The sequence below is a fragment of the Marmota marmota genome, unplaced genomic scaffold (genome assembly GCF_001458135.2).
Source record: "Marmota marmota marmota unplaced genomic scaffold, marMar, whole genome shotgun sequence".
Lineage (NCBI taxonomy): Eukaryota > Metazoa > Chordata > Mammalia > Rodentia > Sciuridae > Marmota > Marmota marmota.
The window spans coordinates 595,400-622,216 of NW_025999982.1; the positions used below are offsets into that span (position 1 = coordinate 595,400).

Sequence of the window (26,817 nt, forward strand, 5' to 3'; positions counted from 1 at the left end):
TCCAGAAGGAGACAGAGGTCAACTCCTGGGGAGGCAAAAAGAGGCCATAGCCTTACCAAGAGCAGGCCTGTGGTTACTGACCAAGCCTCTGCCACTGTTCCCTGCTCAGCTGTTACCCAAGAGTTAGAGTCAACCTCCCACTGGGTCCCACCCTGGGGCTCCCAGCATCCACTCACTTGTTACCCCAATGACAGAGACGGGGCCTATGCGCTGGCCACTGTGGAAGCCATACAGGTGCATCTTGTACTTGTGGTCTGGCTCCAGCCTTGAGATGGTGACCTCGTCCTCATGCCCTGGCACCCGCACCACCTTGGGCTGCCCGTCCCCATTCTTGTACTGGACTAGGAAGTGGTCAAACTGCCCTTCAGGGACTGTCCAGGAGAGGCTCAGGGAGTCAGGGGTAGCATCTGTCACAGTCAGCTCCCCTAGGCGTGGCCTGAGAGGAGGCTCGGGGGTTGTGGTGGGTGTTACTTGCATGGTCATTGCTTCATCCTCTGCAGAGGGACACACACACACATACAGGGACAGTGAGATCTCTTCTGCCCTCTCAGTTCAGAAGCCAAAGCAGCATTTACAACAAATAAAGCACCAAGGAGCAGAATGATGCTGGCCACGGCACCACTGACATGTCCCCTTCCTGCTCCTTCCACATCCCCGTTCCTAGCCCTCACCCACCATCTACTAACTGCCACCATCTATCAACACCCACATAACTTCTCCTCCCTCCAGCACCTGCCTCTTGAGAAGGACCCACTTGGTCACTGTACCATGGGCCTCCCTCCACTGGGGTCTCCTGGCCACCTTCTCATCCACCTGGCTCAGGTCTTTGCTCCCGAAGAACCTCAGAACACTCCTCCCAAGCCAGAAACTGGAGAGTGCCCTGAACCTGTCCCTCTCCCAGCTGCCATCAGACTTAGAGAGTGTCCCTCCCAGCCTCTTTCCTAATTCCTCCTTGCTGCCTCACTCCCCTTCCTCCAGTTGCAGGGCTCTAGAGTGGCACTGTCTCCTGTCACCAGGATTACTACCTCCCTACTGGCTTCTCTACCTCAAAGCTCACACCAGGTCTTGGCTGTTCCTGGTATTTGGGGACATGCTGGCTTAGGAGTCCCTGCCTGGTCCTGGCCTGTCCTCCAGGCTTCCCTATCACAAAATCATCTCCTTGCTGTGCTTTCTTGTTTATGGCCTGCCTCCCCACTGCTCCCCATTACTCAGGAATTTGTCAGTCTGCCATTTTCAAGGTCTCATCCAACCCCCTCAGGGCCTGGATCCTGCCACCCACAGGTTTGGTGATCTATTGGAGACATAAGTCTGATGATACCTGAACCTTGAAGTTTTGGGGTATACAGTGAAGGAGATGCCCTGGGTACCTGCCCCCTTTCCTCATGGCCCCCTGTCAACTTCACTAGAGACCCAAGAGAAATCTCCACAAGATTCCTCTGAAAGAAATCAGGGCTGCAAGCAGAATTCTTAGCAAAAATTCCAAGAGAAGATCTTATCACTTTGTTTTGAGGAATTTGCTACTCAAGGGCTGACCCAGGGACCTACAATGTCAGCATCAGGAGCACTGCTGTAGTCTGGATCTTGAATGCTCCCCAATGGCCCGCATATCAAAGAATTGGTCCTCAGGGTGGTGACACTAGAAGGTAGAACCTTTAAGAGATGGTCCCTGGCTGTGGGGTGTCCTCATGTCATCGGGTGTGCCCTTGAAGGGGATACTGGTGCCCCAGCCATTCCTTTCTCTGTTTTGCTTCCTGGCCATCAGGTAAGAGGTTTTGCACTGCCATTCTCTCCCACCATGATCTGCTGACCCACCTCAGAACTAAAAACAATGGGCCAACTGAATGTAGACTAGAACATCCAAAACTGTGAGCCAAAATAATCTTTTCTCTTTGTAACTTGATTATCTCTGGTACTTGTTGTAGTAGCAAAAATCTAACAAGTATCTTTTTTTTTTTTCCTTTCTGGAAATGGGGATGGATCCCAGGGGTGCTCTACCTTTTCGATATCTCCTGGCATTTTTAAAAAATATGTTTTTGATGTTGATGGACCTTTATTTTATTCATATATTTAGATCCAGTGCTGAAAAATTGAACCCATAGCCTCACACATGCTAAGGAAGTGCTCTACCACTGAGCCACAAGTCCAGCTCCTCTCTCAGCCTTTTCTGTTTTTTATCTTGAGATAGGGTCTGGATAAGGTGCCCAAGCTGGACTGGAACTTGTGATCCTCCTGCCTCAGTCTCCAAAACAGAATGGCTGGGATTAGAGACATGCACTATAGCACTCAGTTCTAATACAAGGACTTTGATAGAAATGCAGAATATCAGGCTCCATCACCAACCTGATGAATACAAATCTGCCTTTCAACAAGATGAACAGGCTTTAACAAGCGGCATTCCTGCAGGAACATTTTGTTTTTGTGAAGCTGGTGGAGAATCAAACAACTTCCAGCACTGCTCTTCCCTGCCCTGCCCCATCCTACACTCACTCACCAGTCACACCCACAGTGGACATGGGGCCCACACGGTGGCCCTGGTGGAGCCCATACAGGTGCATCTTGTACTTGCGTCCAGGCTCCAAGTCCTCAACAGTGGCTTCTCTCTCTTCTCCTCCAACATGTACCACCTGGGGCCGCCCATCCCTGTCTTTGTACTGGATGGTGAAGGAGTCAAAATGGCCCTGGGTCACAATCCATGAGAGGCTCAGGGAGTCAGGGGAGGAGCCTGTCACTGTCAGCTCCCCCAGGAGTGGCTCCTCGGTGGGTTCTGGGGCTTCCATGCTGGGTTCTGTGGGGCTGGGAGTCTCCTCCACAACCTTCCGTGGGGCTAAAAGAAGAGACAGAAGCAAAGGTGACTTACTTCACTAGTGTCATTGATACATATGGAGAAGTACATCCAGGAGATATGCTTCTCAAGTCAAAGGCTCAGAGGCTTGGGTAGCCTTTGGTATTAGCCATTCAGTCATTCATAGTTGGAGGGAGCTGAGCCAGCCCCCACGCCTATCCTGTCCTGTTGGCAGTGGTGCATGGTTACAAATTTTCAGAAAACAAATGGGACATAGGTGTCAGGAGCCAAAATAGTGCTCATTTCCTTTGACCCAATAATCCCATCCTGGGCATCTGTCCTAAGAAAATTATTAAAAGCAGGAAAAAGTTATAGCATGGAAGAATTCATAATGGGATTATTCATGGCAGCAAAATGTGTCAGGAAACCAAACGACCTGGAAAAGATGATTAATTTTGTTACAGAGCTTTCACCACAAAGCATCAAATAACCATTAAAATGATGATTAATAAAGGTTGTGTAGCTGCCAGGTAAATGATTACAATGTAACTGTGTACAAAAAATTAAAAGCCAAAATTTAAATGAATATTCTTGACTGCAACTTCAAAACACATACTTGTATGCAAAATGCAGAAAGGGAATATGTGTTATACACATAGTTTTTGGTTTGTTTGGAGGGGGGCTCATGCATGCTAGGCAAATGCTCACACTGTTATTTACAGCAGTTATTGGGTCAAAGGTAGGATTATGAGTTTTTTCCTATTTTTCCATAATGCTGCTACAGTTCTTTTCACTATAAAAATGTAGATTTAGAAAGAAATTCTGCTTGAGTATGGTAACGCATGCCTATAACCCCAGCAACTAGGGAGGATGACGCAGGAGGATGGCAAATTGGAGGGTGACCTTAACAACTTAGGAAGACCCTGTCTCAGAATGAAAACTAAAAAGGTCTGGGGATGTAGCTCAGTGGTAAAGTACCCTGGATTCAAAAGAAAAAAAAATTAAAAGAGAAATTTTGTATTATAAAAAGTAATAATTGAGGGCTGAGGTTGTGGCTCAGTGGTAGAGCACTTGCCTTGAATGTGTGAGGCACTGGGTTCAATTCTCAGCACCACATAAATAAAACACAAAGGTCCATCAACAACTAAAATAAATAAATAAATAAAATTTTAAAGAAATAATAATTGAGAAGGGGGTGGGATTGAAGAGCAACGCAGATAGAACAGGAAGGCAGGGGACATGGACCCCTTACACTGCCCCCTCTTCCTAGGGAATGCTGTGATTTGCCAGGATAGGGGATAAGAAAATACACAACTGATGGTGCATGAGAATTAACAGCTTAGTGCAAATTTTTCTGATGTTCATTTTCCAATGACTCCTCTGTTCTCCTTGTCCTCCCATTCCACACACAGATGATTTGCTGAATACACGTATAAGAACAAGGCCTGTCCCCATGGGCAGGGAGCCTGAGGAAGAACAGTTCCTCCATCTAGATGATCACCAGGACATGACAGTACCTGTCCCAAACCACAGTCCTAGGGCAAAGAGGCAGCCACCTGCCCTCCACAAGATGACTCTCAGAGGGTGGGGCCTTCCAGATCTGGGAAACTCTTAAGAAATTATCTGAGGCAGCCATCAGAATCTGGCTGAGAATGACTTGGAAAAGGCAGCCTGATGCCCTGTGGGATTCCAATTCACCTTGTGATTTGTTCCTCACTTTCTTGTGGACTGAATTTAACTTTGTCATAATTAGAAATGAAGTAAGTTTCCAGAGTGACAGGGAAGAAGACAGATGGAATACAAAAAGAAGACATTGTAATTCTCTGCTTTTTTCTGATTATAAAAAAAATGCCTAGAGAAAGAAAAAAGAAATGCCCTCATTTAAGAAAATTTGGACAATGCAGAAAAGAATAAAATAGAAAAATAAAACATGCTGGAACACTCCATTCTGTCTAACAAATCATATACCCGTGGGATGTAGTTCTTCCCAGTCTTCTTGCCATGCCTGCTATTTTCAAATAGCTGTGATTAGCATCTTTACAAAAATTTGGGCCTCTGTGTTTTCAATGGAACATAATAAAGTCATTGTTTTATGTAAAACATTTTCAATGGCAGTATAATAGCTCATTTTAAAGCTATTCACTAAGTTATTCAGTCATCCCAATATGGCTTGATGTTGGGTTGTTTCTTTTGTGTGTGTGTGTGTGTGTGTGTAGTTATAATAAAGAATCCCATAATTAAGATGGAAAGAAAAGAAAATTCTGGTAAATCCAGCTTGGCCTGTGCCTGACATATATCACTGTTGGAGGTGGCAAAGGTTGCCTGTCAGAGAGAGTCCACAACAAAGTGAAAATGGCTGAAAGTGAGCAAAAGTCAAACCAATAGGTATAGGCCATGGACAAGGATAATGGAGGAAGGACATGAGAGGGTGGCCAAGGCCCGGGCCCACAGGAGTTGTTGAAAAAATCCAACAGTCAAACAGATATCCACAGGGAAAGAAAGATAACCTCTCAGTCCCTTCCTCACTTACCGGTCATTCCCAAAGTAGACACGGGGCCCACACGGCGGCCCTGGTGGAGTCCATACAGGTGCATCTTGTACTTGCGTCCAGGCTCCAGGTCCCCCACAGTGGCCTCTCTCTCCTCTCCTCCAACACGCACCACCTGGGGCCGCCCATCCCTGCCCTTGTACTGGATGGTGAAAGAGTCAAAGTGGCCTTGGGGCACAGTCCAGGAGAGGCTCAGAGAGTCAGGGGAGGCCTCGCCTGTCACTGTTAGCTCCCCCAGGAGTGGCTCCTCAGTGGGCTCTGGGGCCTCCGTGCTGGGTTCTGTGGGCCTGGGGGTCTCCTCCACCTCTGTGGGGCTGGGGGTCTCCTCCACTGCAGCTGAGAAGGAGAAAGAGAGAGGGTGAGGCAGACTTCCTGGGAAGTGTCTCAGATCTTGGGGAGAAGAAGGGAGGAGCCACAGCCACCACTGGGGGTACTGAGGTCAGTTTAGATAAGCCCAAGTTCATCCTTGGGGCTGAGAGGCCCTGCTCAGCTGACAAGCATGCCCAAACTCAAGGGCAGCTGGATGGAACTGGGGGCAGCTCCCAGCACAGCACAAGTTCCTATGGCCCTTCCCTTTCCAGAAGGAGACAGAGGTCAACCCCAGGGGAGACACAAAGGGGGCCATAGCCTCAGCCAAGAGCAGGCCTGTGGTTACTGACCAAGCCTCTGCCACTGTTCCCTGCTCAGCTGTTACCCAAGAGTTAGAGTCAACCTCCCACTGGGTCCCACCCTGGGGCTCCCAGCATCCACTCACTTGTCACCCCAATGACAGAGACGGGGCCTGTGCGCTGGCCACTGTGGAAGCCATACAGGTGCATCTTGTACTTGTGGTCTGGCTCCAGCCCTGAGATGGTGACCTCGTCCTCATGCCCTGGCACTCGCACTACCTTGGGCTGCCCGTCCCCATTCTTGTACTGGACCAGGAAGTGGTCAAACTGTCCTTCAGGGATTGTCCAGGAGAGGCTCAGGGAGTCAGGGGTGGCCTCTGTCACGGTCAGCTCCCCCAGGCGTGGCTTGATAGAAGGCTCAGGGGTTGTGGTTGGTGGTTCTGTCAGAGTTGCGCTAAGTATTTCATCCTTTTCTGGGTCTGGATCATGAGAAAAAAAATCGGTGGACATATTTGGTAGGGTTCCTTCTAGCCAAGGGATTTTAGGATTTCTCTTAGAAGGGTTATACAGGTCCTCTGGTTTGAATATTCAGTTACCAGGGAGAAAGCACAGACTTGTGCAAAGTTGCAATGCAGTCCCTTAGGAGTTGCCAAATCCCATCTGTTTAGTGTGTTAGATACAACATTTTATGACAAAACCCAACATTACAGGAAAGTTATATTGGGAGCTACATCCTCTTGGGATTGGGACTCCTATTTTACAAGTATTTTCCTTTAATGTCCCTTCTGGTTTACAATATTTTCCCAAGCATTTTTAGAAGCCAATTTTGATTTCACAACTGAGGGTAAGGAGATGAGAGACTGAGGTCATTTTTGCAATCAGGTATTTTCTAGACCTTAACAGGGGTTCTGCTAACTTAGGACAAAGATTCCACTCCACTGAGACCAGCTCTTTGGGCCTCTGTGAAATCATGTGCTTTGTTTTTATTAACTTTTCTGTTCTTATAGGGTTTCATCTGCCTTGAGAATTGAATCACAAAATTACCATGTTCATTTGTTCTGTTTGGGAAAGCATCTTATACCTCGGGGGTAGCAGCGACATAAGGCCTAATAAAAGCATCAGTGGCCATGTTACAGAGTGACTGGTGAAAGGAAAATGCCTTGTTAAGTTGCACACATGACTAATATTAAATAGTAAAACAATGTACAGGATTCATTGTTGGTTCAGCATAAGTGGTATCAATTTGGGGGCTTAGGAAACATTTATAATTTTTCCTACTGAAATCGATGATAATAGGTTTGTCCTAAGGAGTTTTTTAAAAAATATTTTTTAGTTGTTTAATTGTAGATGGACACATACCTTATCTTATTTTTGTTTATTTTCTTATGTGGTGCTGAAGATCAAACCCAGTGCCTCACATATGCTAGACAGCACTCTATCACTGAGCCACAACTCTAGCCTCTGTCCTAAGGAGTCTTTAAGAACGAATTACCTTCAAGGGGAAGTGGTTACCTTTCACACTGTGTGAGCCCAGTCATACCCCACCCACCCTTTAAGATGTGTGGCTATTCCTTCTTTGAAGAGGAGAGGGAAGCCCAGAGAGGCTGAGTGATTCTTTTGAGGTTGAATGGGCTGAGGTTAAGGTCAACCCAGGCTGTGCCTGAATCCGTTCTTTCCCTGGTATCTTGCCTCTTCAAGGACCCAAAATACCCCTGTGTAGAGGATAAGAGAGCTGAGGCAACATCAAAGGTTTGGAGTGAAGACAAGAGCGGAACCAATCCTAGAAGCTCAGGAGGCTCAGTCTCAGGGAGTAAAATAAAAACACCCAAGCAGAGCATGGTAAGACATACCTGAAATCCCAGCAACTCAGGAGGCTGAGGCCCTAAGCAACTTAGCAATACCCTTTCTCTAAGTAAAAAGATGAAATGGACTAGGGTTTTAGCCCATTAGTAAGGTTCCCTGAGGTTCATCTCTAGTATAAAAATAACAACAACCACCGGGTGTGGTGGCACACACTTGAAATCCCAGTGACTCAGAAGGCTGAGGCAGTAGGATCACAAGTTCAAAACCAGTCTCAGCAACTTAGTAAGGCCCTCAGCAACTTACTGAGACCCTGTCTCTAAATAAAATTCAAGAAGGGATGGTGATGTGGATCAGTGGCTAAGTGCCCCTGGGTTCAATCCCACATACAAAAAAAAAAAAAAAAAAAATACCCCAAATCAAACCAAAACAACAACAACAAAACAAAAATACTAACAGTAAAAGGAAAACTGGATCCAACCTGGGGCAGGGCCCAGTATCTTTCTATCCACTCACCAGTTGAACCGACAGCAGAGACAGGGCCCATGCGCTGGTTACCGTGGAAGCCATACAGGTGCATCTTGTATTTATGGTCTGGTTCTAGGCCTGAAATGGTTACACTATCTTTGTGCCCTGGCACACGCACAGCCTTGGGCTGCCCATCCCCATTCTTATACTGGAGCAGGAAGTGGTCAAATTGTCCCTCAGGGACTGTCCAGGAGAGGCTCAGGGTGTCGGAAGTGGCATCTGTCACGGTCAGCTCCTCCAAGCGTGGCTTCAGAGGAGGGGCATCAGAAGGCTCCTCTTCAGGGGCTAGAGATATAAACAGAATATTTCTTGTTGCTGGAAGGAGGTGTTGAAGTCCCAGCTTTCTTGGATCCAGGTCAGAAGGTGGACTAGCTCTGGCCTTAGAATCTATTTCTGATTATGATCACCAAAGTCTTTCTGTGGTCTCCTTACAGTCCACAAACATGCCAGGCAGCCTCCTACATCAGGGCCTTTGCATGACTGTTCACTTCTCCTGAAGACTTTCTCCAGATGTATGAATGGCTCATGTCTATTCTTTCTTTAAATCTTTGCTCAAATATCACCTCCTATTGGAGGCCTTTCTTGACTATTCTAATCAAAATTCCAATTCTTTTGATTTCTTTTTTTTTAATATTTATTTTTTAGTTATAGGTGGACACAATATCTTTATTTTGTTTCTATGTGGTGCTGGGGATCGAACCCAGTGCCTCACGCATGGGAGGTGAGCGCTCTACCTCTGAGCCACAGCCCCAACCCAATTCTTTTGATTTCAGTGATTTTCCTTATTTGGACCTGGCTCTAGCAATAAATTGCAAAACAACAGTTATGAGATCTGGATAACTGACCATAGTAAGAAATGATTGTTACGATTTTTAAAAGTATGGTAATTGCATTGTGGATATTTTTTAAAAATAGCCTATTTGTGTGTTTATTTCCTTTTGCTGTGCCAGGGATTGAACCCAGATCCTTGCACATGCTAGGCTACCACTCAACCACTGAGCTATAGCACCAGCCTACAAAAATAGCCTTTTTAAAAAGAAAGATATGTTTACATATTTATTAAAAATATAGTGTGTCCAAGATTAGTTTTAAAATACTGCAGTGAATAAACCTCAAAAACATCATGCTCAATGAAAGTCAAACTGTCCCTGGGACACAGTGAAAGAAGTCAGACCCCCAAAAACATGAATTATATAATTATATTTGTATAATTCTAGAAAAGGCAAATCTCCTGAGTCATATAGATAAGTGGGGAAGGAGGGATGGAGATAGGAACGCATCTGAAGTTAAAATTTCTTTTTGGGATGGTGAAAAAGTTTTGAAAATAGACAGTGGTGATGGTTGCAAACTAGGTAAATGTACCAAAATGGATAAGCTGCACCCTTAAAACAGGTGAATTTTATGGCACATAAATTTTATAGTGAAAAAAATCACTAATAAAGAACATTCTAGTAGGAGAGGGTGGGAAGGGGCGGGGCAAAAATTAACCAGACTGGCCAGGAGTTGACATTTAATTGAAGCAGGGTGACAAATATACCAGTGGTCATCATATTATTCTTTCTCATTGCATATATGATTGAAATTTTGCTTCATCATGATGTGTTAAAGGAATAAATTAATATTTCATGGAATTTGTCCCAATCATACAAAAAGAAATTTCTCTAGAATTTTCTCTGAGGGAAAGGAGAGAGCCACAAACTGGCTGTGAATCACTGTCTTAGAGGCCTCAGTCTCCAAGGCTCTCACCCAGATAGGTCTGACTAGCTCTCCCTGCCCCCAGATCACACCTGTCTTAAGGCACTACAGGATGGGGTGGGGGGATTAGAGGCCTAGGGGCTCTGGGGACCTGGGTCTTTAGCAGAGGATACACTGGAGACTCCACTTCCCTGAGATCAACCTAAAGACCCCTTGACCTTCACTTACCAGTCACTCCCAGAGTAGACACGGGGCCCACACGGCGGCCCTGCTGGAGTCCATACAGGTGCATCTTGTACTTGCGTCCAGGCTCCAGGTCCCCCACAGTGGCCTCTCTCTCCTCTCCTCCAACACGAACCACCTGGGGCCGCCCATCCCTGTCCTTGTATTGGATGGTGAAGGAGTCAAAGTGGCCCTGGGGCACAGTCCAGGAGAGGCTCAGAGAGTCAGGGGAGGAGCCTGTCACTGTCAGCTCCCCAAGGAGTGGCTCTTCAGTGGGCTCTGGGGCCTCTGTGCTGGGTTCTGTGGGGCTGGGGGTCTCCTCCACTGCAGCTGAGAAGGTGAAAGAGAGAGAGTGAGGCAGGTTCCCTGGGAAGTGTGCTCAGGTCTTGGGGAGAAGAAGGGGGAGCCACAGCCACCACTGGGGGTACCGAGGTCAGTTTAGACAAGCCCAAGTTCATCTTTGGGGCTGAGAGGCCCTGCTCAGCTGACAAGCATGCCTAAACAAGCTCAAGGGCAGCTAGATGGAACTGGGGGCAGCTCTCAGCACAGCACAAGTTCCTATGGCCCTTCCCTTTCCAGAAGGAGACAGAGGTCAACCCCAGGGAAGGCATAAAGGGGGCCATAGCCTCAGCCAAGAACAAGTCTGTGGTTACTGACCAAGCCTCTGCCACTGTTCCCTGCTCAGCTGTTACCCAAGAGTTAGAGTCAACCTCCTACTGGGTCCCACCCTGAGGCTCCCAGTATCCACTCACTTGTCACCCCAATGACAGAGACGGGGCCTGTGCGCTGGCCACTATGGAAGCCATACAGGTGCATCTTGTACTTGTGGTCTGGCTCCAGCCCTGAGATGGTGACCTCATCCTCATGCCCTGGCACCCGCACCACCTTGGGCTGCCCATCCCCATTCTTGTACTGGACCAGGAAGTGGTCAAACTGTCCTTCAGGGACTGTCCAGGAGAGGCTCAGGGAGTCAGGGGTGGCATCTGTCACAGTCAGCTCCCCTAGGCGTGGCCTGAGTGGAGGCTCAGGGGTCATGGTGGGTACTTCTGATGGCTCATTCTCTTCCTCCTGAGGCACTGAATATGAAGAGAGAGAAGGCTTGAAAGAGAGGCTATGCTTGCAGGGCCTTTACTCTCCTTTGGACCCCCTAGTCATTTGGAAGGGAGCAGAGTGGCAGAGTTCCTCTCACTCACCTGTCAGGGCTTCTATGTGGGCAGAATCCACACGCTGACCATCATGGAAGCCATATAGGGTCACCAGATATCTGTGATTTGATTCCAGACCAGTGAGGGTAACATCACTCTGGTCTCCCCCAGTACTGACCACTTGGAGTTGACCATCTCTATCTTCATACTGGACCTCAAAGGAGTCGAATTCTCCATTGGTCACCATCCAGGAGAGATGCAGGCTGTGAGGAGTGGCCTCCTCCACCATTAGTTCCCCCAGGTGGGGCTCAACTGTCGGAGGGCTTGGGGTGGGGATATCACCTTCAATTTTTTCCCTAGGGGCTGGTTCAGAGAGACAGGGAGAGATGGGTGACTGGTCTGCCACTGAACAAATCTCTCAAGAGGAGGTGGGAAAGAAGGAGATAAGGGCAAGAGATCAGCAATGAAAGAGTCAACTTTTCATACATGTAGCTGAATTTCAAAAACTTTATGCAAATACGAGAATCCAAACCCAAGACAACATATATTGTATGATGCTGTTAAAACAAAATGCAAAAAAGGCAAAACTAAAATGATAGAAAGTAGATCAATGGATGCCAAGGGTTGGGAGTGAGGTCGTTGGCTGCAAAGGGGTACAAGGAAATTTGGGTAGATGCCAATGCTTTATATTTCCCTTGTGGCAATGGTTTCGTGACTTACACATTCACCAAAACTCAATGATACTGTGTAATCACAGTACCATTGTGATGATTTAATGATGCCTTTAAATACTGAGGCATTCTTTCCCCAAAAGAAGGGAAACAGAAAGCTGAGCGACCTTATGGCTCAGTGAGACCAGGAGAGCCAGGAGGAAAAGAAACACAGGGTGTTCTGGTCACCACACACTTACCAGTCATGGCAATGGCAGAAAGGGGACCCACACGCTTGCTGTTGTGCAGCCCATAGAGCAGCAGCTTGTACCTGCGGTCAGGGTCCAGGCCTGAGACATTGACCTCCCTGAGGCTGCCGTCCACAGGCACCACCTGGGGCTGCCCATCCCTGTCTTTGTACTGGACCACAAAGGAGTCAAATTGCCCGTCAGGGACTGTCCATGAGAGGCCCACAGAGTCAGAGGTCACACCAGTCACTTGCAGTTCCTCCCCTAGTTGGGGTTTTATTCCAGTATGGTCCACAGAACTCGGGCTCACTGAGATGGAGAAATGGAGAAGAAATGGCTAATGTGTTTCTGGAAAGCTGGTGACCTCAAAGGGAAGGATGGCGAGATCTGGAGACAGGGCTTTGTAAAGGACTGGTGCTACAGGCTCATTCAAGGGCATAGGGGAGCTAGATCTGAGACCAAGTGGTTGGGATCTAATAATGGTAATGGCAGCTATCCAAGTGACTGCCTGCTGCCCCAGGGCCTTAAAGGATCAGGCCCTGCAGGGGATTCCCCTCACCTGTGGTGGCATCAGCAGTGAGGGGGCCAAGGCGCTTCTTGCCTAGGAGGCCATAGAGAAGGAATCTGTACTTGCGTCCAGCGTCCAGAGAGGTGATGGTGGCTGAGCGCTCATGGCCCTCCACAGGCACCACCTGGGGCCCATCCTTGTTCTTGTACTGGACCACAAAAGAGTCAAAGTGGCCCTCGGGGACTGTCCAGGAGAGGCGCAGTGACTCTGGGGTGGTATCCGTCACCCATAGCTCCCCAAGGCGAGGTAGAGCCCCTGGGCTGGCATCACTTCGGGCAGCTAACAGGGAGGAAAAGTTCCTGTGATTATTTTTTTCTGAAATGATTCTTTGACTGTCTCTGGCTATGGCTGGAAAACCCCAGAACTGCCCAAGTAGTCAGTGCTTCCCTCAGAGTATTTCCATCAGCCTCCATCCTTGCCACCATCTCTAACTGGCCTGAGCTTCTCTTTACTAGACCAACGTGGGAAGAGTCTTCTGCCCTGTGTTATTCCTGGAAAGAAATTCCCTAGTTCCCCTCTCCATCTTACCCTTTCTGCTGTCTAGACTCTTCCCATCTCTGAGAGACTATTTCCCCAGCAGGGGGCATCTTATCATGGACTTGGTCTCTATTTCCTTTGACCCAGGAGCCCACACTTTGTGATCTGACTGGCCCCTGAGGAAATCCAAGTGGGGCACAGGTTCCCTAATGGGGGCAGACAGCAGTGGGGGAAGAAAAATGTTATGACAGGGGTGGTCCTTGCAACGTCTCTGTTCCCTTTCTTATTCTGCACCAGCTGGACTCAAGAGCACTGAGAATCCCATAGGGCCTAGAGGAATGGGGGGTTGTCTGTGCCTGGGGGTATTGCAGGAATTGAAGGGTAAAGTGGGAGAACTGAGATGGGGAAAGCATCTGATGTCTGCCAAAGGAGCCATTCAGGGGCCTGGGAAGGAGCTGGCCTGTTGCCTTCCTGGACGGCAAAGACGCTGACGGCATTGTTATTGCGAGAGGTTTCTGGCAATAGGAAGCCCCAGGGGCAGAGAAGGGCTGGACTGAACCCCAAAATAGGGCACATTTGGGTTGGACTCCTCTGGTTCCCAGTTCCCAAGGCTTCAGGAGGACAGAGGAGGAAGAAAATCCTTTATGGGAGGCAGATGAGGGGCCAGATGGGTGAGGGGGGTGAGAGTTGGAGGGAAAGGGTGAAACTCTCAAGATGTGAGAAACCCACAAGGCCTAGGGAGGAAGGATGGTGACCACTACCCTTCTCCCAGCAGCTCCAGTCTCCCATAGTCCATCTTCCAGGAAGGGGCTTCCCCCATTCAACAGAAACAGAAATGTTGAAAAGAGAGGAAAGACCAGCAGGAGGTAATTGGACCCAAGAACTGGTCCTTGTCTGCTTTGGACTGGGGCAGGCAGTATAAATTTTTAAACCAAACAGAAGCAGGCGGGAAGGCTGAGGCCCAAGGCCTGGCTGCACGGGGGACCCTCTCACCTGTTTTTGCCTCAACAGAGACTGGGCTGCGTCGTTTCCCATCCTGGATCCCAAAAAGCAGGAACTTATACTTGCGGGAGGGCTCCAGGCCAGGGATGGTAACCTCCCGTTGGTCTGCAGTCACTGGCACCACCTGGGGTTGCCCATGCCTGTCCTTATACTGGACCATGAAGGCGTCAAATTTGCCTTCAGGAACTGTCCACAAGAGGCCCACGGAGTCAGGGGTCACATCTGTCACTGTCAGCTCTCCCAGGCGTGGCTCCAGGGGGCGGTCAGGGGTTTCAGTGGCCTGGGTGGGTGGGAAGGGATCTAGAATCCAAAAGACACAGAACATGCCTGTTCTACAAAGGGGAGAAATCCTGGGCTCTGCTGGTTCCAAGGGAATCAAGCACTAAAATGGGGAACAGTTATAGTCCCTTCAATGATCAAGATAGGAAGCCAAATATTGTAGAATTAACAATACTTAAAAAAAAAAAAAACAATACTTGTGAGTTTGCCATCAAGAGAAAGCTGAGATGCTTTCACATCACCTTAGAGCTACTTCAGAAGCTTCAAAATTTTGCTTACATTCATCGCTACTTCTAAGTGTGGTAGTTTACTAAACATGCCACAAAGACTTGCTATTTAATGAACTAATGAAGAAGTCCGGGTATTACCAAATCACAAATGTGAGTTTTTAAGAAATATTTTGGTAACTGTATATTTATCCCACAGAATCAAAAGAGGTTTGTTTCTAAGACCCTCCAGAGCTAATAAAATCCAAGGATGCTCAAGTCCCTTATATAAAATGGTGTAGTATTTACATATAATCTATGAACATCATCTCCAAATATAGTCCAACACACTACTTATGTAGTTGTCCCACTGCACCCAGTCAGGACAAGCACATTTAAAAAAAATACTTAGTGCCAAATGTGATGATATACCCCTGTAATACCAGCGACTGGGGAGTCTGAGATTGGAGAATTCCAAGTTTGAGACCAGCCTTAGTAATTTAGTGAGCCCCTAAGCAACTTAGTGAGACCCTAATTCACAATGAAAAATAAAAGGGTTCATGCCCCTGGGTTCAGTCCCTGGTATAAAAACAACAACAAGCCTTCAGATCCATAGTTGGTTGTGAAACCTGCAGACACAGAAGACATGCTGTATGTCAATATAATTGGTGTCCTTTTTAATCCTATACATTCTATTTTCTAGATTTTAAAACAATGCTCAGAGAAGGGATAGGGATTTCACCATGTGCCTTGGCACAAAAATTGTGGCAAACCTATGCCCAGGAAGCCATGAGGGGCAGGAGGGTCCAAGGGAGAGGGCAGCCTGTGGAAGGATGAGACTAGCATGGATCAGCAGGAAATACAACTCAGGCCAGATGGCTGGATCTCTGAGAAGATATTCAGGTATGTGTGTCATTTAACCCCAATAAAAACAGGCAGAAGAAGGCCAGGTGCGATAGGATTCCTGTAATGCCAGCTACTTGGGAAGCTAAAGCAGAAGGGTCCCAACTTGGAGGTCAGCCTCAGCAACTTAGCAAGACTCTGTCTCAAAAAATAAAAAGAGCTGGACTGGGGATGTAGCTCAGTGGTAGAGCATTTGCCTACCATGTGTGAGGCCCTGGGTTCTATCCTTAGTACCATACACATTAAAAAAAGAAAAGAAAGGAAAAAAAAGTGGGGGAAGAGGGGGGAGGTGGCAGCCGCATCCAAGTCACAGGGTTGTAAAAGAGATGGGGAGGAAACAGCTGTGGACAATCAGAGAGGGTGACAAAGAGAGAGAGAGAGACTGGATTTAGGCCAAATGGAAGGATGACATCATTCTGGCCTGGTGAGAGCTGGAGATGGGGAAGGCACTGAAGGGTGGGAAAGTTCTAGCTCCAGGGAGAGGCTAAGGGGTCGGAGAACAGACTAAGATGTCTGGGAGACTGGAAAGGGACCTACAGAGTCACTGAGGCACAGCTTGAGGGGCCTAACTCCTCAGTGAGGGATGGTGGCTAGGAGAAGGGTCTTAGGGGGCAGCTCTGGATAATAGGAATGAGAACTGCCTCACTCCCACTTACTCACCCATCACAGCTATCACAGAGATAGGGGGGCCATGTGTTCCTTGCCATGTAACCCACAGTAGTTCATCTTGTATTTTCCTGTAGGCTCTAGGTTGGGGATGGTGACCTTAAGCTGGTCTGCAGCCACAAGGACCTTCTGGGGTTGCCCATCCCTGTCCTTGTATTGAACCATAAAGGAGTAAAACTGGCCTTCAGGGACAGTCCAGGAGAGGAATTGGGGGCCACATCTGTCACTGTTAATTCCCCCAAGGCATGGTTCCAGGGGGTTTTGGTAGTTTCAGGGGTTGGTTCTTCTGGTTATGGGGCTGGGATAGAGTTGGCAGGGGACTGTTAGGAAAGGATCTTTCTGTTGCTTTTGCGCACCCATGGGGTAGTTTTGATGTAAAACTGCATTGATTAGCAACATCTCTCTGGCCAACTATCCTTCACTAAGTCCCTGCCAGATGTCTGAGATTGTGCTTGCTGGGGGAGGGGGAGCAATTGTCATCAAGATTGGAAAAATGGCTAAAATCCCATCAGTAGGTCAGTGACAAAATTTATATCCTGTCAGATACTTCCTCTATCCCCCAGAGTCATGTCTATTCAACATCTTCCTTGGATATATCGTTGGTCTCAAATGCAACAAGTCAAAACCAAGTTCCTGAGCTTCCTCTGACACCTGTGCCCTCTGCAGCCTTCCCACCTCAGTCAAACAACAACCTTGTTCTTCTAGCTGCTCTGGACAAAATCTATGGTGTCATCCCCATGTTCTTTCTTACCTCCCACATTGTCCCAAGGGTAAGTCCTGTTTTCACTTTCTTAAGGATCTGGCTCCTCCTTACCTCCACCACCATCATCTCCAAGCACCATGGGCTCTTACTGGGTCATCACGACAGTCTCCTCATCACCTCTTTCCTTCAGCCCTAACCGCCTTTGATCTGCTGGATCTACAGCCAGAGGGGTCTTGTTACTACATTAGAGACCATCTCACAGTGGCTTCCTGCTTACTTAAAGTAAAAGCCAACTTCTTAAAATGGCTCCCAACTACCTATGTGTTCATGTCTCATGTAGTTCCCTGCTGCCTGCCTTCCCCTGACTCTATCCAAATCATGCTGAGCTCCCTGCTGGTTCAGACATTTGGGGCCTCTTGCCACCTGCCAGTCTCTGCATTTGTTTTTTCCTCTGTCTGGAACACATTTTCCCAAAGATCAATGTGGCATTCTCTCCCCTCCTTCAGATCCTTCCTTAGATACTGTGTAGCAAGGTCCTTACCACCTTTACCTACTGGCTTTGCTTTCCCCCACAGATTTTGTCCCCATAACAAATGGCACCACTGACATTATTTGTCCAAGTGGTTTCCTGTTCTCCTCTTCTAGACTGTGAGCTCCACAGGCAGCAGTTTTGCATTGTTCACACTGCTGTGTCCCAGTGCCCAACACACAGAGGGTCCCCCAGCAAATGCTTGTTAAATACACGAGTGGTGTGCTGGTCTGGGATAGAAAGACTGAGTTCAGAACCTGCCTATCCCCAGTGCTCCAGAGAAAGCCGAGTCTGGCAGAGAGGTATTTCATTAGTGACCAAACTGGAAGGTGGTCCCAAGAGGCAAACTGGTGGAGAGAGTGGCTGGCTGGGTGGGACTCCCAAGAGCCTGTTTCTCTGACTTCCATGGGAGGATAAGACTACACTCCAGACAAGTGAAATCTGCTTAAAATGGACCAGGACCCAGGCTTCAGGCAGACAAAAGTGAGTGTGGGTGAGAAGGGCAGGAACAGAGGTAGCTGAAGGGGGTGAGGGGACCAGAGCAATCAGCATATATTAAACATCTTCCTTGTACAGTTACCAGGCCTGGCATTTTCTTTCGTTTCACTTGCCTTTTGACCTTATTGGTTCCTGTAAAATCCGTTTCCTGCTTGTTTCTGCCTTCTCTGTACTTCTTTCCATCAGGGAAGAAATTGGCCCTCATCATCAAGCCTGATTGTTAATAATTCGGCTTAACTGGAAAAGGTGACATTATAACTATTCATGTATATGACAGTCTCCACGCTGCATCAAGGATAGTCTTTTGCCAGATTAGAAGTGTTTCTAACTAGCTCCATGCAGTGCTTCTCCTGGCAACGGTACAGCACATGCTGTGTGCCAGGCACAGCCCTCAGCCTACTCAGCAGGCTCCAGCTGCTTCAGCTCCTTGCTGCCCTGATGGTAAACATTCTGTCCCATTCTCTTTTTAAAGGGCCACTTCTATTTTACACAAACATGTAAAGTACATGTTTTAAAATATCTAGCATCTGCTGGGCGCCATGGCGCATACCTGTAATCCTAGCAGCTTTAGGAGGCTGAAGCAGGAGGATCACAAGTTCACAGCCAGTCTCAGCAACTTAAGAGAGGTTTTAAGCAACTTGGTGAAACCCTATCTCCTGGGTTCAATCCCCAATTCCAGAAAAGAAAAAAAATTCTAGCATTAGAACACGGACATACAGTGATCTTTCTATAGAAGGGTCTGAGAAAAAGTCAAATGAGCTGAGAAATCAGCATCCCTCACACTTACAACAAGGTGGACCATGTTTCTCCATCTTGAAGATGAGGAAGCTGAGGTTCCAGGAGAGGAGGTAAATTTCATAAGATCAAGCCAAGAATGGGAAAGCCAAGAATGGAAATGGGTTTATCAGATTTCAAAACTCCATCTTCCTCTATTGCACCACTTTAGTCACTACCTGAAAGGGCTCACCCTTACCCCACAGACCAAGGACAAGGCCACACAAAGCCTAGTGTGGCTACCTGGGACAGAGGGACAGGCCAACAGTCACCCCAGGAGAGACCTTGGCAGCAGGCTCTGGGCATGGCACAATCCTCTATTTCACTACATCAGGTGATGAGGAGGGTAAATTGATGAGGAGGTTCTTCCTCTTCAGAGGCAAAGAAAAGAATTTGGGAGTAGAAGGCTCTGGAAACTAAATAATCAAGTAATTATGAAGTTGAACTTTGTGCAAGTACAGAAACCATGTTCTAGAAACCTATTTGTTTCTCTGTCTTTTAAGTTTTTAATATTTTCTCTTATAGCAAAAGCTGTTTTAAAACATTTGTGCCTATGTTTCAGTAATCAAAGGGAAAAAGAGACATCCTTCACTGTGACCAAGCTGGGCAGGTCAGCAGAAGGGTCCCAGAGGCATCCTCAGCCTTGTTGGATGAGGCTCTGCAGACAAAGTGCCCAGGATAGGTCTTTATGCTGGCCAATGTGGCCCCATAATTGGCCTGAGACAAAGGGTGGGAGAAATATTCTTTTTTGCTGTAAAGTCACTTGCTGGATGATCATTAAAGAAAGTTTTGAGGGCTGGGGTCGTGGCTCAGTGGTAGAGCACTCACTTTGCATATGTGAGGCACTGGGTTTGATTCTCAGCACCACATATAAATTAATTAATTAAAGGTCCATCGATAACTAAAAATATATTTCAAAAAAAGAAAAATTTTGAGTGGTGCTAATGAATAGCCCACTGTCTGACACACATTATTACCAATTAAGTAGCTGACCCAGCCATGGGAACAAAGCAGATCCCAGAGTAGGGATAATTAATGACCATAGCAAGAAACCCAACACCATGTTTACGTTCTGCCAGGCCCATTCTTTATTTTTGGCACTGAAGATTGAACCCGGAAGTGTTTAACCACTGAGCCATATCCCCAGCCCTTCTTATTTTTAATTTGAGACAGGGTCTCAAAAAATTGCTTAGGGCCTTGTTAAGTTGCTGAAGCTGGCTTTAGACTTTGTAATCCTCCTGCCTCAGCCTCCTGAGCCTCTGGGATCACAGGCATGCACCACCACACCCAGTCCCATTTTTTAAAAAATACCTTTATTTTGTTTATTTATTTTTATGTGGTGCTGAGGATTGAACCCAGGGCCTCGCACGTGCTAGGTGAGCGCTCTGCTGCTGAGCCACAACCCCAGCCCCGCAGCTCCATTCTTAATACTTGATATTTGTTAACTCATTTAATCCTCACAATATTTCCATGAAGTAGGTATTATCTGCTTTTTAAGACAAAGAAACAAAGGAAACAAAACTGGTAGACAGTCACAAAAACTGGTTGTAGCCCCAATAGATGTAGCCCCAATTCCCACCATGACCTGCTCTTACTAGGTCTTCCCAAGAGGCAGAAACTCGTGGCCTCACTGGAATGAGAGCAACTGGCTACAGAAAGTCAGGATCAGCTGTGAGAGGGAACTGAGTCAGACCCTTCCTCACTTACCAGTCACGCCCAGAGTAGACACGGGGCCCACACGGTGGCCCTGGTGGAGCCCATATAGGTGCATCTTGTACTTGCGTCCAGGCTCCAGGTCCCCCACAGTGGCCTCTCTCTCCTCTCCTCCAACACGCACCACCTGGGGCTGCCCATCCCTGTCTTTATACTGGATGGTGAAGGAGTCAAACTGGCCTTGGGGCACAGTCCAGGAGAAGCTCAGGGAGTCAGGGGAGGTTCCTGTCACCATCAGCTCCCCCAGCAGTGGCTCCTCGGTGGGCTCTGGGGCCTCCGTGCTGGGTTCTGTGGGGCTGGGGTTCTCCACCTCTATAGAGCTGGGGGTTTCTTCCACTGCAGCTGAGAAGGAAAGAGAGAGAGGGTGAGGCAGGCTCTCTAAGAGATGTGCCCAGGTCTTAAAGAAGGAGTGAGAAGCTGTGGTCCCCACTGGCAGACCTGAGGTCATCCTTGGGGCTCCAAGGCCTTGCTCTGCTGAAAACTGACAAGCATGCCGAAGCTCCTGGTCAGCTGTAGGGAACTGGGGAAGCCCCCAGCATAGCACAGGTCCCTTTGGTGCCTCCCTTCCCAGGAGGAGACAGAGGTCAACCCCAGGGGAAGCACACAGGGGACCACAGTTTCAGCTACAAGCAGACCTGTGTGGTTACTCAACTAAGCCCCTGCCACCATGTCCTGTTCAATTATCACCAAAGAATTAGAGGGTCAACTTCCCACCAGATCACTCACTTGTCACCCCAGTGGCAGACATGGGGCCCACACGTTGGCCACTGTGGAAGCCATACAGGTGCATCTTGTACTTGTGATCTGGCTCCAGCCCTGAGATGGTGACCTCGTCTTCATACCCTGGCACCCGCACTACCTTGGACTGTCCATCCCCATTCTTGTACTGGACCAGAAAGTGGTCAAACTGTCCTTCGGGCACTGTCCAGGAGAGGCTCAGGGAGTCAGGGGTGGAGTCTGTCACAGTCAGCTCCCCAAGGCGTGGCTGCTCAGGTGTTTCCAGGACTTCCATGCTGGGTTTTGTAGGGCTGGGGATCTCATCTACAACCTCCCGTGGGGCTGAGAAAAGAGACAGGGGCACACAGGCATTAAGGGTGACTTGGTTTGCCATCAATGGGAACAATGTAGTACATCCAGCCTACAGATATGCTCCTCCAGCCAAGGTGCATAGGGGCTTGTGTAGCGTTTGGTATTAGCTACCCAGGCACTCATGGATGGAGAAGGATCAGCCTGTCTGCTGGTGGGAGTGTGCTGGTGGTTCAGAAAGAAGCTGATTCGAAAAGACAGGACCCCTCTGAGGATCCTTCCAGATCCTATCCCTGACAGTACTGACCTCAGAAAACAGAGGGATGGGGAGGATTTTTACCACCTTGTCTACTCACAGGGTGCTTTGGCAGCCCCATCCCTCTTACCAAAATGAAACCATGGAATGAGTTCTTGGTAAGGCTTCCTCTCCAGGCCTCCTCCTCTCTCCCCTTGAGCCCTTAGATTGAACTGCTAAGGTAGGGCTCTGGCCAAGAGTAGGGGAAAGATTCAGATGGGCAGGGGCTGGAGAGGGACCTGCCCTTCCTTGGTTGGCTCTGAAATCACATTCCCACCCACAGTCCCCTCCAAGGAGGTCTCTGAAGGGCTCCATGGACTAGGGAGACTGTGGCAAAAGGGAAACCAGCCCTTCTGTGACCCCTCCTTGGTTCAGGGGTGCTATGTAAGGGAAAGGAGACTGAGCAGGAATCAGGCAAGAATTAGAACCCAGGCAAGGATGGGAAGGCAGGGAGGAGAGGAGAAAAAAGAGGTTACTAGAAAGAGCAAGAGCAATGAGGAACAGCCCCAGTCTCCATGGGCCAGACACCACTCCAGGTACTGAATGCATGTTCACTGTATTTTCTAACAACTCTGTGTAGTGGTCACCATATTACCTCCATTTTACAGAAAGGAAAGCTGGGGCTCAGAGAGGTTAAGTAACTTGTACATAGTCCTCTGGTAGGAAGTTGCAAAGCTGGTGTTCAGAACCAGTTGGTTCCAAAGTCCATGCTCCAAACCACTTTGCCACACCACTTGTTGGCAGTGGCATCTTGGGCTGTGATCATGGCATCCAACAGAGAGGAGCTGGGGATGCGGAGGAACAGGCTGGGGTGCAGGGCTGAAAGTGAGCCCTTTACTCCCCTGCAAGATGGCTGGGAATCAGGGAGTTGGGCTGGGAAGAGTCCTCTCCATGCAGGAGGAGGCCAGGGAAACATGATTTCCTTATCTCCTGGATCTGCCACCTCTGTACAGAACAACAATGCACTGAATAGTGACACAAGTACAGAAGTGACTAGGTTCTAGCTGAGGCCCAGAAGGATCCCACAGTAAAAAAAGAGAGTCGAGAATACAGTGGTCGCAGGTAAAGGCAGCCTGGGGTGGAGGGATGAGTACAAATACTTGGAATGAGTTAAATTGGGGCCTGCTCTGAGATGGAGAAATAAGGCTGAGAAAGAGATTAGGAGCTAGAGGCTGGAAGAGGAGTTCTGGAATGTGGAGGACAGAAGAGCAGAGGGGAAGGAAGACAGCAGAGGCTTTGTCAAAAGAGGAGCTGAAAAAAAGAAGGTGGAGCTGGCCAGGTCCCACTCAGAGTTCGGGGGTAAGCAGGGAGAGAGGCCTGTGCAGCTGACTCACCCGTCTTGGCTACTATAGACACGGGCCCCACACGATGCCTGCCATGAAGCCCGTAGAGGTTCATCTTATACTTCCGGTTGGACTCCAGGCCAGGGACTGTGACTTCATTTTCATCTCCCCTGACAGGTACTGCCTGAGGCTGCCCCTGCACATCCTTGTACTGGACCACGAAGGAGTCAAAGGGGCCCTGGGCCACAGTCCAAGACAGGCGCAGGGAGTCTGGGGTCACGTCAGTCACCATTAATTCCCCCAGAAGGGGCTGCTCAAGGGACTCAGGGTGAGGGGGCTCTTCTTGCCTCTCTGGGGCTGTAAACAAGAGGATTCAACCAGATGCTGAGTTGGAAGCCTTGGATTGGGGTTTGGGGTTTAAACATAGTACCTGAGGGGGGAGGTGTCACTATTCTATTAGTATTAGAGCTGAACTCCTGTGAAGTCTAGTACAGCCAGAGTATGACACACCTTCTGGGCCTTGGGGAATAGCTGAATAGAATGGATGAAGCCCAGCAGTGTGGGAGAGGCTGGCTGCCCCTCAGCCTGGGAGCAAGGCCAGAATGGTGGAGTCAGCCACCTTTCTGGGAGGCCCCAGCTGGCTCCTAGCTGACGGTAAGTGTGCAGAGAGAGAGAGAGGGGTCATGTGGGGGGCTTTGGTGGCAATACTCACCAGTAGTGCCATCAGCCATAAGGGGGCCATACCGCTTCTTATCGGCAATCCCAAAGAGAGTGAATCTGTACTTGTGATCAGAGTCCAAGGGGGAGATGATGACTGATCGCTCAGGTCCTTCCACAGGTACTACCTGGGGCCGTCCATCCTTGTCCTTATACTGGACTATGAAGGAGTCAAACTGACCCTCAGGGACAGTCCAGGAGAGGTGCAGTGAGTCTGGAGTAGGGTCTGTTACCCATAGCTTTCCCAGACGGGGTAGGGTTTCTGGACTGGGATCACTCTGAGGCACTAGGAAGAGAAGGTTGAGAGAAGGTGGGTCACAGCAGAAGGGGGAACCCATCTCCCACATAGGAATGTTGTGTGATATTGGGCAGGCTATTCAATGCACAAAGGTGCATGACCTAGGGAGTACAAGGGCACTGAAATCCAACCATCACTCTGCTTGCCGAGCTAAGTACCCTGCAGAGGAGGTTTGTTCACTTAAAAAAGGGTGCCATCATCTAAATGGCACAAAATCCCTGTGGATGCAGTGCTGACTTTGTCACAACCAAGGGGTTCAGAAAGTGGGGCACCCAGCCAGGCCTTCCCTTATCTCCACAGCCAGGAAAACTTCCCCAGTGCAACCTCCACTGCTTCCAAGCCTAACTCATAGCTGGTTTCTCCTTGAAGAGAAAAGGATAGATCCTTGGGAAATTGTTGGTATCAGAGGGTGGCACTATGTGCTCTGGACCCTCCTCCTTGGGGCTTCAACTCACCTGCCATCCCCACTCTGTATAACCAGCCCCTGACTCCCTACCAATGTGGCCTTCAATATTTAAACATGCTCTTGTCCCTCACCCCCACATTCTGCCTGCATTTTTCTCTAACCTCTACCTTCCCTCTTTGCTTTCTATTCCCAGCCTAGATTTCCAAAAGCCACACTAACTGCAACCATGTCCCAACCCAGCTCCACCCCTCTGTCAGGCAGCTCCATGGTGCCAGTGTGACCTTACCATTGCTAATTGCCATTCAGTAGCCCCTGAATCACTCTTTCAGAATCTGGACCTACTGACCACACCCTCTTTCCTGGCATCCAGGACACCACTCTCCTCCCTGGTTCTGCCCATCCCTGACAGTCACCCCTCAGGCTACCCCATGGGATCCTCTTCCTCTGCTCCTGCTTGGAATGTTTTTGTCCCCAGAGTTCCATTGGCTCACCTCTCCTCCCTCTGGCTCCTGCCTTCAGACACTGATGCCCAGGCCCCTCAGCAGGCCTTCTCTCTGCTCTCTAGGCCCACCAGGGCAGCAATTGGAGGCCCTGGCCATTTTCTACTTGGGTGACCTCCCCTCCCTGTGCTTGATTCTCCTCATCCATGAAGTGGCATGCCTTGCCAGGCTGCTCTAAGCAGTAAGTATGATCATTCACTTAGAACATCTTGAAGGCATCTGACTCAATAAATGTTCAAAAGGTGTTTATGGAAGCGTTCCACGCTACATTGTTCCCCAGCTGCTGCTCCCTGCCTCAGGGAACAGAACTGATCTGGGAACCCAGGGTTTGCCTGGGCCTCTTTGCTTTCCTTCACTTTCGACATCCACCCCACTGCCATCATCCCAGCCAGGCCCCCATGTCTCACCAGCTGACTCACTCTCCAGTCAGCCTCTACAGCAGTCACAGTACTATTTGTGAGATAAACACCTAATCACTTTAAACGGCCCAGAGGTTCCCTGGGGTCCTCAAATGAGGTCCACACCCTTCGCACAGCAAAAGAGCTGTAGACCAGGCCCTTGAACTCCCCACATGCCTTGTTCTCCAGCCAGAGGAAACAGTGACATTGATTCTCCTAGGGACCACTCCCTCCCGCTGCCCCATACTGCTTTCCCTTTGGGATGCAGTTCAGGCCTTGCTGCCTGTAGCAAGCCTTCCTGAGCCCCAAGGCAGCTTCCCAGAGCATGAAGAAGGCCTCTTTTATGATGGTACAGTGGGCAGGTATGGGGTGTTTCTTCTCACTCACAGATCTTGGCTTCGGCCACTAAGGGACCATGCCTCTTCTTGTTGACGAGCCCATACAGGACAAATTTGTACTTTCGGCCAGGTTCCAGGGATGTGATGGGGGCTGAGCGCTGAGGCCCCTCCACTGGCATCACCTGGGGCCCATCTCTGTCTTTGTACTGGATCACAAAGGAGTCAAATTCCCCCTCAGGGACTGTCCAACGCAGGAGCAGGGAGTCAGAGGTCACGTCGGTCACTGTCAGCTCACCCAGGCGTGGTAGACCTAAGGACTTCCTAGGCTTCTCTCCATCCCTGTCTGGGGTTATGGTGGGGGCAAAAGCAAGCATGGTGGACTCAAACCATTTCCTTATCCCCATTCTCCCTCCCTCTTCTCTGCCTGCTTTACTCCATCCTAGCACTGCGTCCCTTGGAAACCTCCATCTACCTATCCCTCAGCCCTCTATGACCAACCCTCTTGGGAAAGGGAATATTTCCCCCCTCAATTTCTATTCCCTTCCTTGTGACAACTTCCCCACCTCTCACAAAGCTTAGCTCCTCTGCACACCAGGATTTTGGTGGGAGTTTCAGTTCTCCTTTGGTTCTGCCTGAGTTTTTAGCCACCCCACTGTTGCTCCAGAAGAGTGTGAAGCCTCCCTGGCCCATCTGAGCTGCTCTCTCCCCTGCCATCCCTCTCCCAGTGGTCAGCTTGACTTAGAGTTGAGGTGAAAGTCAGCCACCCTTGTCCCATAGGGAGGACCAAAAGGGATGTGAGCCAGGTACCCCAGCCCTGTCTTTCACTGGTCCTGAAAAATCCCCCATCTCTGAAGTCCTGATGGCTGAGGAGTTCCAGCCCTCAAGGAGCCTCTAACCCCAGCAGAATCTAGCTGATGGAACCATAGGGTTCTGTCCACAGCAAGCCAGACTCCCAGGGAGGAGTATCATGGGCTGAGGGATCTTTGAGAGATCTATAGGGAAGGGTAGGGCA

At 48.9% G+C, this 26,817-nt stretch overlaps 1 protein-coding gene across 21 annotated transcripts in view; it reads right to left on the reverse strand.

Moving 5' to 3' along the window:
* Tnxb (tenascin XB) overlaps window positions 1–26,817 on the reverse strand; it is a 60,955-nt gene that overhangs the window by 16,422 nt on the left and 17,716 nt on the right. For 13 of the 21 annotated variants that reach the window (XM_048805054.1, XM_048805046.1, XM_048805052.1 and 10 more), the window contains 16 exons: window positions 25,855–26,148; window positions 23,861–24,151; window positions 23,200–23,505; window positions 21,271–21,603; window positions 20,539–20,886; window positions 14,265–14,573; window positions 12,786–13,073; window positions 12,239–12,535; window positions 11,377–11,691; window positions 10,936–11,259; window positions 10,190–10,513; window positions 8,255–8,551; window positions 6,085–6,417; window positions 5,313–5,666; window positions 2,492–2,824; window positions 177–494 (listed from right to left, as the gene is read on the reverse strand). In XM_048805054.1, the coding sequence (XP_048661011.1) occupies window positions 177–494; window positions 2,492–2,824; window positions 5,313–5,666; window positions 6,085–6,417; window positions 8,255–8,551; window positions 10,190–10,513; window positions 10,936–11,259; window positions 11,377–11,691; window positions 12,239–12,535; window positions 12,786–13,073; window positions 14,265–14,573; window positions 20,539–20,886; window positions 21,271–21,603; window positions 23,200–23,505; window positions 23,861–24,151; window positions 25,855–26,148 (5,064 nt within the window). The remainder of the gene's footprint in view (window positions 1–176; window positions 495–2,491; window positions 2,825–5,312; window positions 5,667–6,084; window positions 6,418–8,254; window positions 8,552–10,189; window positions 10,514–10,935; window positions 11,260–11,376; window positions 11,692–12,238; window positions 12,536–12,785; window positions 13,074–14,264; window positions 14,574–20,538; window positions 20,887–21,270; window positions 21,604–23,199; window positions 23,506–23,860; window positions 24,152–25,854; window positions 26,149–26,817) is intronic. The other 8 variants (XM_048805057.1, XM_048805056.1, XM_048805045.1 and 5 more) reach the window with 7 other exon arrangements.